A 15,142-nucleotide genomic window follows, 5' to 3' on the forward strand; every position below is an offset into this window, starting at 1 on the left:
GTCAAACTCAATGCATGAGCTTATTATACAGCTCAAGGCCATAAAATCAAAATACTTATTCTAACTACATGCATCATGACTTCTTAGTCCAGAAATGCTACATTAAAACCAATACGTCTTGTAACCAGCTTGCAGCCTCCCGTTTCACATGCTCTCCATGTGGACAAAAAGCAGACTGGGCTGATTCCGACACAGACGAAGCAAACAACCCTCTAGCAATATCTAGTAATATATAATGAACACTGAACTATGGGAATTATTTCCATCCTTTTTCTCTCCAGACCAAGTATAACATCTTACAAATCAAGTAGCATTAATATTAAAAACTTACACACTGATCATTAAAATTTAAGTAAGTTGGGGGGCCAAATGTTGTGAACTAAGACTGCCAGCATACTTTAGTCTTGGCCCAGCCAACTGTGGTTGAATTTAGAAGCAGGAGCATCTGCAAAAGGACCAAGGGGAGACAGAAAGATGAAAACAGCATCACAATCCAAGCTTGTCTCTTTTGCAGGAAGAAGCATCATGATGTGACAAACATGTACAAAATGGATGGGGCTTGCAATGCAAATCCAGCAACGTTGCTCATGTCATTCTGGAAAGACAGCAAGCTTCTGCAGATATTGCTGTTTAGACAGCTTTGACAGACAGGGTTGGTTTGAATAAGAGATGACTACCCCGAGGATGTAAGAACAGCACAAACAGCTACCCTGCCACTGTCTGCTAGAATGCCCAAAATCAGGTGTCCAAAAATATAGATCCAATTAAACTGTGTTTTCAGAACACCCACAATAAAGCTTGATTACAGTCAGAGGCTAACGTAACAAACAAACAAACCTTGTTATATTTTAAAGCCCTACTATCTCATCCAAATGAAGCACATCAAAAGATGTTTTCTTGGTGAGGAAAGACCAGCTAGCTGCTGGTTTGTCTTTTTTAAACAGAGAAGGAGAGGAATTTTTAAAAATCTATAATTTAGAATACCCAGGGTGTATATTTTCAATAACAACCTACAATGTTTTTATAGAATTCTGGAATTGAGGGAAAACTCAATTTCCTGTCAAAGAAAGAGATATGCAATCAGACTGAAAAGCTACACAGAAAAACACTGTGACATTTATCCCATGTTGCTTCCAGCATCCTCATTCTCATCATCCTGCAGAAGTTCAGTAAGGATTAGGTGTCAGCTTGCCATCTGAAGGCCATTTCTGCCAGAATGTTTAGCCAAGGATATAGGAAAGAGGCATCTGAAGCTGTACAATTTTGCAGGGAAGAGGAATTATAGCTTCCTCTCTTTGCAAAAAAGAAAAGAGGAAAGATATTTCCCAAAAAGGACACTTCAGTGGAAATGTGTAACAGCAATGCCCACAAGGAGCATGGACCAAAGAACAACCACGGTGCTGCAGGGCAGAAGCAAAAGAAGCAGTTGCCTCTATCCCTATCTTAACTCTCACCAACTGGTGATTGTAGAAATGGCAAGAACATGGTGGCTGTGCTTGCTTTATTTCCTCCTCCCTTCTCATCCTTTCTTCTCTTGCATGTATTTCTTTCAGATGGCAAAGTATTGCTTTTGTAAGCCACAGTCAGAGCCTTTTTGGTTCAAGAGTGAAGTAAAAATAATCCAACCTATCATACATACATACATACACTATTTTTGAAAAATTAAGACGTTAGTAATGACATTGAAATAGAAGTACATTCTGATGCTCCAACACAGAGCCAACAGTAGGGAATATAGGCAGCTTAGGGTTGAACTACTAGGCTGTTACCATTTTCTGAACTTGGTTGTTGTTGTAGATATTTTATTACCCAGCTAGGTAACACTGCCATATCATCAGTGCATCATGTCCCACACACTGATGATGTTATTTAGCTGGGTAATAAAACCGCTGCAGGAAAACCAAGCCCAGATAATGCCAAGAACCCAGCATGACTATCTGTAGTGATCTCATACCAGAGTCACTGCTAATCACTGTTAACAGGTATTGCCACCTATGAAAGGATTAGAGTCTCGCTGATTTTCCTGGAGGATTATCATCAGCCCCACTGAGACATTAGGATAGCTGGAATGTTCAAACAAGTGAGCCCTCCACTTAAGTCCCACTCCCACCAAGACCGCTTAAATAACACTGGCTGCCTACAGACCCTGGATGCTCAGGTTGGTTGATTAACCCCTATTCTTACACTACACCGAAACAGGGGCATCATTTGACAGTGATAAAGGATATCACCCCTCAATGAGCTTCAGCTAGTTCTGTCAGCATAATTAGTTCTGACATATTTTAAAGCCAGTCTGCTAAGTGATGTATAGCAAAGTGCCAAAGCATAGCATAATGGCATTAAAGTTATAGTAGTTTCAGCACAACATGAGGAATTAGGACTTGTTTAGTTATTTTGAACCTATCCTGTATATGAGTTCCAAAGATAAAATCAGATCAGAGAGGCCTGGAGGCAAAATATTCATACACTTGTACTGTATCAGTGACATTTTTCCTCCATAGTTTTTATCCATTGAAATAAACAATTGAATAAATGAAAACACAGAGGGAACGGCAAAGTACTAATTTTGGGATTATATTGTGGGATTAGTTTTACTGCCTTGAATGAAAAGTATCAATCATTTCAAATATTGTACTCATCTTCGTGCAGGCTGACTTTTGTATGTAGGTTATGGAATAGCTGCCTCCTTTAAAACACCCCTGCATTAAACCCGGGAAGGACCTGTGTTAACAAAAGATGCCTAGAAACGCACTGTGGGAGTTTTAGTTCTCCCCAGAAAAAAAATCCAAAATCCTCTTCTAGAAAAATCATAGCTGCCTCAGAATTCTGCTTGCAGATTTGATCAAGACAGGAATTTGATCAAGGCTTCAGCCAGGCAATACCCACAGCAGAATTTCTGGGAGATCGTTTGGACTTAAACTTGGTAGCCTTCTTGATGTGTCATACTCCTGACAGAAATGGGACCATAGGGTACCATGGTCTCCCCTTATTAATTCTCCCTCTACTTATCTGCCCATTCAGATACTTTGTGGAAGGGAAAGCACAAGGAATCCAGTCTGTTCACAGTATGCCAACCAGCTTTTATTCCAGAAAGAGTTCAGTAAAAATAAGCATATTCCTAAAATTCAGCTGAAAGAGATGGCTGTTCTGCCTTTCTAGAAACCAAGTGATGCAGATGTGCGGTAACCTAATGAGAAGTCATCAGCGTATACTCTCTTTTACAAAACAAGAGCCTATCAGCAGAGAAGTCACTCTGTTCCTCTATAATCTGAGAAGATCATGCATTTCAACAGTCCTTTTCTAGAGGAGGACACCAAATTGGCCATTTAAAAAAAAATGTTCAGGGCAACAAAAGTCCTCAAAATTGAGAAAAAAATTATTTTACCATTCAAACTTCAAGATTTCCTTTGTTAATGTTAGTTCTAATAAAATGAAATAAAGTATACAACCAGGATGTATTTATACTACCAGCTGAGACAAACATACTTTTAACTGCCAATTTCTGCAGCTTCTGTTTATAATTACATGATGTTTCTAGTAAATTAATTCATATATCCTTCATACTACTTCTACATAGACTTTTTAATTTTTATAAATAGTAAGAGTAGTCCTCTAAGAACATAAGCAAAAAGCTAAATAACTCATCAAAGAGCCACTTTGATCTAGTGGTTAAGGCTCCGGGCTAGAAACCAGGAGTCTGGGAGTTCTAGTCCCGCCTTAGGCATGAAAGCCAGCTGGGTGACCTTGGGCCAGTCGCTCTCTCTCAGCCCAACTCACCTCACAGGGTTGCTGTTGTGGGGAAAATAGGAGGAGGAAGGAGTATTAGGTATGCTTCCCACCTTGAGTTACTTATAAAAATAAGAAAGGCAGGATAAAATTTAAAAAAAAAAAATAGAAAAGCAAATTATATGCATTTAAGAAATGCCACTACTCACAATACATAAGAGGAAAAATAGATCTTTTTCTAAAAAGATAAAATGCACAGAAATTTCCTAGAAAGAAAGAAAATATTGTTCTCAAAGATCAAAGAGAAAAGTAAAGTAGCAACAAAGTAAGAGAAGCAAAACCGCAATACACAACTCTTATTAAGAGTACAGGTAGTATCCTAACAAGCAAGAACCATGCTGAGATGAGGAACAAGTCTCCAGTGTTTTATTACTGCTACATTAGACAGAAAATCCTAACAAACCGAAGAAGCATGAGAAAACCCATACAGATAAACCCTAAAAGTCAAGGCGGGTCTGTTCTGTGTCTCTTTGAATGACAGCTCAAATTCTCACTACTATGCATGCATTTTCCTCCCTGGATAGGGGCCCCCTCCTGCTCACCATCAGTGCTCATGACAGGTAGTCCTCACTTAATGACCATTCGTTTAGCAACCGTTCAAAGTTACGATAGTGGTGGGAAAAGCTATTTATGACCAGCCCTTACACTTGTGGCCGTTGCAGTGTCCCCACAGTCACATAATCAAAATCCAAGCGCTTGGCAACCAGCATGTACGGTTGCAGTGTCCCAGGGTCACACAACTGCCATTAGTGATCTTCCCAGCCGGCTTCCAACAAGCAGAATCAATGGGGAGCTGCATGATTCACTTAACGACTGCATGGTTTACTTAATGACATGATTCTCCGCTGCAAAAAAGTTGTAAATCGGGTGTGGTCACATGATGCCTTGCTTAACGACTGCACTGCTTAATGATTAATTTTCCGGTCCCTATTGTGGCTGTTAAGTGAGGACTACGTGTACTGGGGTGGCACATGAAAATGGTTTCTTTGCTGTTGCAGAAATTGAAAGTCTAAGACAGGCATTATTTTAATTATCCTTCATTGTTTTTATAATGAAAGTGCTTCACTTAACTGCACTAACTCTCATGTAAAATGCCTGAATCTTTTCAAAATCTGATACCAAAGCACACATGGTTACACATTATTATTATTAGTAGTAGTAATAGTAATAATTAAACTTACAGTATATGCTGCCCAATTTTCAATGATTTTGGACAGCTGACAACAATCAAAGAAACTACAATCAAATCAATAAAACATTTAGAAAGTATTTCATTTCAAAATTTACAATGCATCTAATGCTATATATTATTAACTCTTGTGTGTTACAGTGAATAATTCTGTTTACCAAGAGAATGTCATAACCAAGGTTTCTCTGCTTTCTCAAAACCACCACAGAAATCACCGAATATACACACTTCAAAATACTCCTCATACTGCAATATCAACAATCATCACAGTATTATTAATTAACTAGACAACAATACAAAATGGGCATTTTGGCTCCTATTAAAAAAATGATTAAAAGATATAGAATCACAGTTCATTTTACTAACATAGGCACCTAAACAAGTACAAAAACAAAATTCATTAGAAAGACACACAGCTTCATACACTATATGCAAAGTATTTTTATTTTATTTATGCTTTATTTTAAAAAACACATATGCTGCCTTAAGAAAATCTGGTTTTGAAGAGCATCTTACAACAGACTAAAATCAGAAAATTCTAAAACAATTAAAATACTGTATATGACATGAAAATAATAAAGCAGCAGCCTGAAAGAAAATGTTCCTCAACTGCAAGATGTTTAAAAATCACTGACTGAAAGAGGAGAATAAAAATATGTTTGCCTGGTATCCAAATGAAGATAAATTTGGCCCCCTGTGTTCCTCAACAGGAAGGATGTTCCAGAGCATACAGTACACACCTAATTGCAATTAACAACTACAGATGCAGTTATCACACAAGGCAGGACTCAGCATTCTAAGGATTTTAAAATGCACAAAAATTACCTCTCTTTGAGGTTGATAAGAAGAGATTATTATAAATGGGCAACTGTAGTCTCAGAGCAAAGCATTAGTGACTCATGTAATTCTCAATTGGTTTTTCCTTGCCTTTTTCATTATTACTAATTAGCTAACTTACAGAGCCTTTCCTCTACCCTATGTCTCACTGCACCCTAACAATTTCAAATCCCTAGAACTAATGTTTCCTAATGTTGATTTAATAATATAAAGATCCACTTTTAAACAAACAATGACAATTGAACTGCTTTTGAATTAGCACTACCATGTATATGAGTGATGGCCACTTTATCACTCAGCTGAACTGATTAGGAAATAGAAGAATACATTTTCAACCTTGGTTAGGATCCAAAAAACCCCCATGGAGGCTTGCAGAAAAAGCTAGTAATAAATTACAGGGATCTGACTTAAAAAAAAAAAACAATTGAAGTGGTGATTCCCCACAACGTATCAATAAAATGCTTTTGAAAGCCTCAGTGGTTTGAAAAGTCACTTGCATGCAGTATGTTTTGTTATTTTGAGGAAAGCATTCCAGAAATCCTTAGACTCAAAATTTTTTTTGTTATAGTTCTCTAATTCCTATAGAACTGGATACTTTGTGAAATCCATATCATATAGAATTTTACAGCTACAAATGAACCAGATGATTTATTATAATAAACACCTGGTCAATCGCTGTATTCTCTAATTCTGCACAAATGGTCATAAGCACAATTTAGCAATAGGTTTAAACATGTCCTGAAGAAATAACTTACCCTTCTGACGTTTCAACTGGGGGACGCTGCTGATAGTGGTTGCTTGTACTATTTCCACCACAATCTGATACCTAATTTCAAAAAGAAGAAAAGGTCAGGTTTCTGTCATATTCATCTGTAAACTCAGTGCTACATTTTCCAGAAATAATGAAAACAAGGGCCTTTCAAGGAGTAAGACTGAGGAACCTTCTTACTTCACAGATGTTGGTTTCATGCAATATCGAGGATAGGAAATTTGGGCCTTGCTCTAATGAATTCCTTAACAAGATATTGTTTCTTAAACTAATATACTGCAGTTGCCCCTTAGAAAGTATCAATTTTTTTTGTAACAAGCTTTGAAAGATATATAGAAAACAGATGTTGCTTACTACTTGGCACAGTCTCTCTCTCTCTCATACACACGTATGCCATCAAAACTGAAAACTACTAAGATGTACTATAGATAAACCCACTTTATGCATCTGATGTTGAGTTGATGCTCACAAAAGTGTATGCCCTAATAAAGTTGGTTAGTCTTGAAAGTGCTACCAGACTTCACTTTTTAAAGAAGATTTGGTGCAGTCTTCTTGCTCGTGCAAATGATTTCACAAGTCATCCATAAGTATTTTCAGCTCAACCACCACAGAAATGTATTAGCTATGCCAATATCTTATTCTGATAGTTTTAAAACACATACTAATGTGCCCAGTTTCTCTGTGTAAGCTAGACCTAAATAAGTTGCATGAAACTCAATTAGAGTAATAATGTCTGTAGGTTGAGTCATGGCAACTAGATTTCTTTCTTTTTGATTGAAATGTTTCGCTGCTTGTCCAAGCAGCTTCTTCAGTCTGGGCAAAGGTTGGTAAGGGGACCCCATATATGTCTTCCAGGGTGGCTGCATTGTCCCTACACCTGAATGGCTTGTTAATTGTGCCATGGAGGGTCCCCTTACCAACCTTTGCCCAGACTGAAGAAGCTGCTTGGACAAGCAGCGAAACATTTCAACCAAAAAGAAAGAAATCCAGTTGCCATGACTCAACCTACAGACAATTCCACCTGGATGACTGAGAATCTTCATTGACAATAATGTTCAGATTTCCACATACATTCTGGTTCCTTCAAGTCTGCTGGGCTCAACTCCAGGGCCACCACCCTGTCTACCACCTGGCTCAATTGCTACAGCAATGGCTGGGAGGAATATAGCAGTTCTAAGGGAGTAGGAAGGACTTGTGCAACCTCCAAAATCCAAGCCTAAAGCGCTCCACTGCATTGCAAATGCAGGCTAAAGACAGTGCCCTCCCACCAATCCTCTCATTAGTGCCAACTTCATAGCATGACACATCTCACTGCCTCATCTACCTCCAATCTCTCCAATGCCAAACTTTCCATCAGCCTGTTCTCCCATCTTCCCAGAAACACCATAAAACTTCAATTTAACAGACATACATTGTTTTGTGGGGGTGTCTGGACTAAAATTTATCCATTGCATCTGAAGTTGTTAAATGGAGGGCCATTAAGCTATTCATACAAACACAAACTGACTATGCAAGAGGGTATGATATTACTTGGAATAATCTAAAACAAAGGCTAACGTTTTTTTTAAAAAAACAAAGTAATTATTTTATCAGAATATTGCTAAGATGTTTGAAAATTGTATTCTGGGAGAATAAACAGCTGAGCCAACCCTACAGTGTATACTTGGAATGACAGCTCACCATCTGCCTTTTTGAAAGTGATGTTTCTCCAGAGTTAGAGATCATTTGTTCAGAAAAAAGGGAGACTACTACGATGCCAACTGTCAATGATCAAAGACTATCTTTTTATAGTATAAACTGTAAAACATAACCTAACCTATCTAAACAGAGGAACCAGGAAGTGGGTGGAGTAGAACCTTGAAAATAATTTAGAGATCCAGTCTAGTTCAGGAGTCTGGTTGAGAAAAACAGAAAGGCTGAAACAGGGTAGATAAGGAAAACTGAGTATACAAGAAAATTAAACCCCATAACCAGAATACTGGCATAATTTAGAGAACTATCAAAGCCCAAAAAACATTTGTCAGTGTATTTTAAACATCAAGAAGAACAGTGGGTAATGGGCTTTTTGCCAGTTTTTATGTTGTTAAACAATGTAACCACAACTGGTGCTGGTGTCTATGAAACAGCTGGCTAATGCGCATGTGCATAAGTGTTGTTTAGAGAAAAATAAAATCTGTGCTGGAGTTCAACTTCAGAGATGAGAACTGCCAAGGTTATGGCTGCTCTTTTTCTGTTCAGCTGCCTTGTGCCTCTAAAAAGTATTCTGCCTGGAACATCACTGGAAGAGTGAAATGGGGCAAAGATGGAAAACCAGCAGCATTCCAGATGTTGCTGAGCTACATCCACCAGCAGTTCCAACCAGGATGACCAATGTTCTTCTTCATTTCAAGGCTGAATGAACCCAGGAGTGCTTTCTCCCCTACATTTCACTTTACAGTGAAAAATCTATCAGTTATATGCAAAGTGCAGCTGAACTGCCTGATCAAAGAAACATTGTTCAGTTTATGAATTAAGTGAAAATTGTCCTGAAACAGCAACTTTAATACACTATAGGAGATAAATGTTGAAGTCCTGAAAATTAGAACTGAAACCTGAAAGTGGCCTGATCTACGATACACAAGACTTTTGGTGCTCAAGTAAAGCCCACATTCTCCTCAGTTATAGCAGAAACTATAATATTATCTTCTGTGGCTCAAGGAAGCAACAGGAATGTTCAGCAAGATAAAAATTCTTGGAGCTTGGCCTGCTGTTCTGTGGTCAGGAAAGCAGAATGAGCTGTTTTAAGTTCTCGGGTGCAGGGATGCAAACCATATATAGTCAAGCTATCAGGCCTGGCTATTATAACATTTGGGCCATAAATACTGAAATATTTGACTTTGACACATTTAGTCCACTTCTGTTAAAAGTTTTGGTTATGTTCCCTGGGAACAAGCACTGAGATACCTTAATTGTTTGAGGAACTCAATATCTGAGTTACAGTTAATAAGCTTGATGAACTCTTCATAAGAAGGAGCATAGGTATAGGCTCTCTTGTGATGCTCAAGCAGCTGTTCTCTGTACTCCATCTGCACAAGCAACATGTGGTTGATGTAATCTGGATCACTCAATAGTTCTACCATTGGTTTCAGTACTAAAATTAACAAAAACAAAACAAGAGGAAAAATGTGCATTAGGTAGGATCAGTCCAGCATTTTTAATAAACATACAACCCATTTCTATCCATCCATACTCAGAAAAAAAAAATTGTATTCCATGATGATTGTTCCCTAGAAGTAAGAACTGGACTGCAGCCTTAATAGCCTTTATTTAAACAGAAAAAAAAAAGAGTTCACAACACTTAAAAATTGTGATCACAGACATTTGGAAGTCAATTTATTATAATATTGCTAACCTATCCTTGTAAACATCACCCCATAACATTAGGGGTGCTCTAAGCTTTAAATCAGTCAATTAAAGATTTAGAAGAAAAATAGCTAAGGACAAATTTCAAATTGGCTAGGCCACCAATTAATGCCATCCACTATTTTATACAACTGCTCAGTTTGTACACTAACCCAAACAAGATAAACAAACATACAGCAGTACAAAGAATATAGGATGAACTGAGACTATCTTCTCCACTTATATTTATCTCTCACCTTTTGCTGCAAGTATCTCTGCTAGGACTATTCTCAAGCTTAAAGACTGAGCATCCTTTGAGGGCAGAAGACAGTAGACCAGAATTTGAGAGCATGCTTGCAGGAATCTGGCTTCTTCTTCAGAGCTCCTCAAACATGGGTGCAGTAAAAATGGTCGTGGTTGTTCTTCCAATCTATAAATGGGATAGTATGACTGCAATCAGACTCCAATCACCATTGTTTACAACTACCAAATCACAGAAAAATATGTGAAAAGCATTCCTTTTGTTGAATAAAATTTCACAATAGCATATGGTATAACTGTACATTTCTCCAATATAATCCTTGACTCTAAACTAGTTCTAGCCATCATCAGGAAAACACAAAATCTTGTGTTTGTTTCAAGCTAACTGCAGTTTCTTGTAAAATCCAAATCTGGGCTGATTGAGGTTAGGCTATTTATTTTAAAAAGCCAAATTTAAAACGCGGCTTACTGAAACGGCTTATTTTAAAAAGCACAATTAAAATAACTTCAGAGGTATCACCATACTGTTTTTAATAAAAAAAAAAAAAGAGCTGAAGTTTCCAATTTTCTTGCACTATATTTAGTGCAACTCAGAAACTTCAGTGGTATTTATAAATTTATTCAAAGCTTTTGTTTATGCGGATTTAATCATAGTTAGACATTTACTATTAAACCCCTCTCTTAAATTATTACATATCTTAAAAACTTTCCTACGTTCAAGGCATGGCTTGGTTATGATACGTTGATAGCAGAAAAAGTCTGTTAGCCAGGAGAGTATCACAGCCCTGTAAATAATTTTATCTTACTGGCTGCGGCTGGTAAGAGTTACAGTATCTCTAGGCATGTTAAGGTTTTGTTTTATTTTGTTGTTTTCCTTTTAGGCATTCAACGGCTAACATATTCAAGATGATACAATAATACCCCTGAGCAAACAACTTTACTCATGCGGCTAGAGGGCCTATCTGCCATGAGCTCCACCTTCAGCTTCCAAATACATTTCCAAAAGAGATGTATGAAGGAAGAAAAAGTACGGAAATATTTTCCTTGTCTATCCCTTCACTGTTCTTTCTGGGAGGAGAGGTACACAGGGCCTTGGAATTACTCCAACGAAGTCCCATGCTTTGTCATCCCTTTAGTAAAGTGAAAGGCCACAAAGGAAAAGAAGGGGGAGGAAGACTCTGTGTACTTCTCCTCACATAACCAGGGTTCTCCACTACCACAGAGATAAGTGAAAGGAAAGGATGGGAGTTTAAGAGTGGCATGGCCAGAGGAAATGGACTATCCTGCCTCCCAACTTCTTGGATAAGCTTAAGAGATGTTTCCACATCACGTAGTTGTACCTCCCAAATCCAAAGTATAATCAGAGAAGAACCACAGAAAAGGCACTCAACTCTACATGCCGCATCTACTTAGGGAACCAGTAAACATCCAAGTTATTTTCAAATAAAATTATCACAAAATTGTCAGTGGGTTTAGTTCTGTTTTTTTCAGAAGAAAGAAAAACAATTTTATGTCAAATCTTCCCTGCAGTGCAAAAAAAGATTGAAGTATTAAGACATTCAACACTGACAAATGGAAAAAGTTGAAAGAGGGGATTTACAAGTCATTTTAAACAGTAAGAATATATAAACAATGTATTTAAGTTGGACAGTCAAATCTTTTAAAAATCCTTACTTTTGCTGTGATTAAAGAATAAAATATAATAAGAAGGAACTATGTTTTAAAAAGCAGCATAGTCAAGAAGATGGGAGGACAGACTGACCATTCTACTTTGATAGAAAAAATATCAGATTTAACAGAAGAACAGCCCACAAGTATAGTTAATAGATTATCCATTTCTGTAGAAGGTAGTTTCATATAATCACGATAGTTACATTATCTCATTTAAATTTTGATTAATATATAACTGTATACAGTTTCATACTGTATGTGCATGTGTGTTATTTTTTGGTTTCTGTATACTTAGCAATCTGCTAAACCTGAGAAAATAACGATCAATCGTGAGGTGCTAACATATTTTTTCCACAGTCTATTATTATTATTATTATTAAATTAGATTTCTATTTTGTTCCTTTAACAATTAATATGAGTGGGGGGAGGGTTTGGGGGAGGGAGATTCTTTCAAAGCTGAGTATCATAGTGTGATTGTAGTACATTATTTTCAAGAAGTGCCCAGATTCAACTTGTTCCTTGCTACCACTGACCAATTAGCACTTTATAGCCCTTTCTATTCATACTGTCTTCATTTTCACGATGATCTTGTTTTGTATGGCTTTAGATTTTAATATACTCCCAGGAATCTGCTAAATCAATGGCCATCTGTTCAGATGACAATAAATGGACTAATTGAAGAAGGCACTATCATCACATTATTTTATTTCCTTTCTGGTAAAAAAACTCTTTCTTACATCCATTTCTTACAAGAAAATCACAACTTATTTTTTTCAGTAGTTTCAAAGTATATTTTATGGCATTTTAATACAAAATCTATTAAGTAACATTTCTAGTTTTATGGACATAGTGGATGATTTTCACTTCAGTTCATCACTTGGTTTAAAAAAAGCCATCAATCTGCAGAAGAAACTGTATTATCAGTGTGAGATCCATTTAACAAATGTCCAGACCAAGGCTGCCATTTCCCACCAAGCAATATAATATTTCCAATGTAATTTTGCATGCAGAGGGCAAGTATACAAACATACATTGGACTGGCTTGTGTTAAAAAGTAATGGAAAACCTTTCTACAGTGCTTAATACCAAAAGACAGAGCAGTAAAGTATTTCAGAGCGCTGACTCATCTTCATTATGCATCATTTTCAAGAAACAAATACTGAGTGTCCCTGGGAACCAAGATGTACATTTGTAGTACAGAAAGAACAAATCAAATTACATTGCATGAGTATTGCTTTATTGTTCATCTTCCAAATTCATACACTTATTTTTGTGCAGTCATAAAACTAAGACTTAGAACTCGAAGGTATATAAACCATATTCACATAATTCTGCCTTTCTCAGCATATGAAAAGATTGAAGTTTTCACCTCTAGTTCAAACAAATCAGGTTTCTGTGGCTTGTTCAAGCCATAATTACTTCAATCAAGCCAAACAGAACTGTGGAGCATCAGACTTACTTTGTTATTCCTTTGCCTGACTTAATTGTAAGGAATGCCTAAGACTAAATACAAGACTCAGACTCTAAAGCAAGTTTAAGCTCTGGCTTTTATTTAGAATAGAATGCACACCAGTAGAAAGCTGTGAGGGAAGCGCGCCAAAAGTTGAATTAAATAGTCTCGCGCCAAACAGCGCTCCACCCCCACACTCCCCAGGTGTGCCCGAGTTCCCCGGAGTGACAGGCCATCAAGACTTGATAGGTGAGAGGTCGTCCAGCCCCATTCACCCCGGGCATCGCCCCGTTTGTCTTCCTGTGAAGTAATGGTCCATTACCAGGCGATTAGACTTCGATATTCCTCAAAAGCCCGGACGTGCCCTTCCGAACCTCGCCCTGATCATTTCCTTGACAATGGTGTCAGTGGTCAATTACCGGACGATGAGAGCTTGTAGATCTCCCAAACCCATTACCTTCTTTGTCCGGTTTATCGCCCGCCCCTCTCCAGTCATTGACAAGCCTCCGCGCTTTGTCATGCGAGCCATTGCGATGTCGCAAACATCGCAACGGCGATCATGACACTTAATAAAGAGCCAGTGGGAGAAGAGTACATTGAGGAGGTTCTGAGCCCATTCCAGCCCACTTGGCCATCAAAGGGTCCAAGAGAAAGAGAAGCAAGTGAACCGCCAGAAATCTGTGTCTGTGGAGTCCTTGGTGCTCTCTGAGCCTTGTTGTTTTCTTGCAGACGTTTCACTGCCAGACTAGGCAACATCTTCAGTGCTTTGCAATGAAACGTCTGCAAGAAAAAAACAAGGCTCAGAGAGCACCAAGGGCTCCACAGTTCAACCCTGAGCTACAAATATTCGCTTCGAAATCTGTGTCTATCAGACAGTCCAAGGAAAAGCAAGCAGCAGATCATGGATATCATGTTGGTTAGTGACACTCTGTACATCTATTATCTAATATACTGTATTAATTGAGAGTGTGACGTAACACATTCACTCACCACCTTAGTCCATTGGAACTTGCCTGGAAGGCAGGACAGAGATTTGAGGGAATGAATAGGGATTCATTTTGACACCTTTGCCTATTTTCTACAAGGGAAAAGGGATTTGAGACAAGTATATAATTATTTTGCTAGACCAAGGATCTGGTGAGCAAGCAGCATGATTTTAAAAAGAAAAGATTAGTAACTGGTCCAGGAACACAAGAACTACTTTTTTTCCCCAAGGGAATGTAAGCATGCTTGTATTTAAGCCTTTTACCTGTTTAATTCCATCCTTAAACCAAGATGGGTCTTTGAAGGCATCCTGATGCTTCATCATCATGATAGATCAATGGTGATCCCTAACAGGCTGAAATATACAGTAGTTTCCACAGCAATAAATCTAAAAAATTTCCCATGGCTTTTCTATTAAGACAACACAAGTTCATCTCTATATCTGCATAACTCAGATATCTAAGTTGAAAAAATGGCAAAACTAAAAAATGTTTGATTAGGAATTTATGAAATGAAGTAAGATCTATTTTAAGCAAGCAACCATAAAGAATGTGCAAAAAAACAGATGCTCTGTTTGTTAAGTTTGCTAAGAAAGGTAGCCTAGGAAAGAAGACCAATATTTTACCTATATTTAGAATGTTTTGACAGGCATTAAGATTGCTATTTACAGATAAAAATCTCTCAAGTTTCCCACATCCACCACATGCATTAAAATCTGTCCTGGAAAAGCTATTAAAGGGAGGAAAAGGGTACAGTACAAGCAGTACTTCAACCATTCTTCAATCTAATTCTCACGTGGATTTGGTTTGTCCAA

The 15,142-nt window shown here is 37.7% G+C and overlaps 1 protein-coding gene across 2 annotated transcripts in view; it reads right to left on the reverse strand.

Annotated features, from left to right (window-relative positions):
• SNX25 (sorting nexin 25) overlaps positions 1–15,142 on the reverse strand; it is a 65,495-nt gene that overhangs the window by 35,184 nt on the left and 15,169 nt on the right. For both annotated transcript variants that reach the window (XM_063309737.1, XM_063309736.1), the window contains exons 4-6: positions 10,220–10,392; positions 9,525–9,711; positions 6,568–6,638 (exon numbers count right to left, since the gene is read on the reverse strand). In XM_063309737.1, coding sequence (XP_063165807.1) covers positions 6,568–6,638; positions 9,525–9,711; positions 10,220–10,392 — 431 coding nt within the window. The remainder of the gene's footprint in view (positions 1–6,567; positions 6,639–9,524; positions 9,712–10,219; positions 10,393–15,142) is intronic.

The sequence above is a fragment of the Candoia aspera genome, chromosome 8, assembly GCF_035149785.1.
Source record: "Candoia aspera isolate rCanAsp1 chromosome 8, rCanAsp1.hap2, whole genome shotgun sequence".
Lineage (NCBI taxonomy): Eukaryota > Metazoa > Chordata > Lepidosauria > Squamata > Boidae > Candoia > Candoia aspera.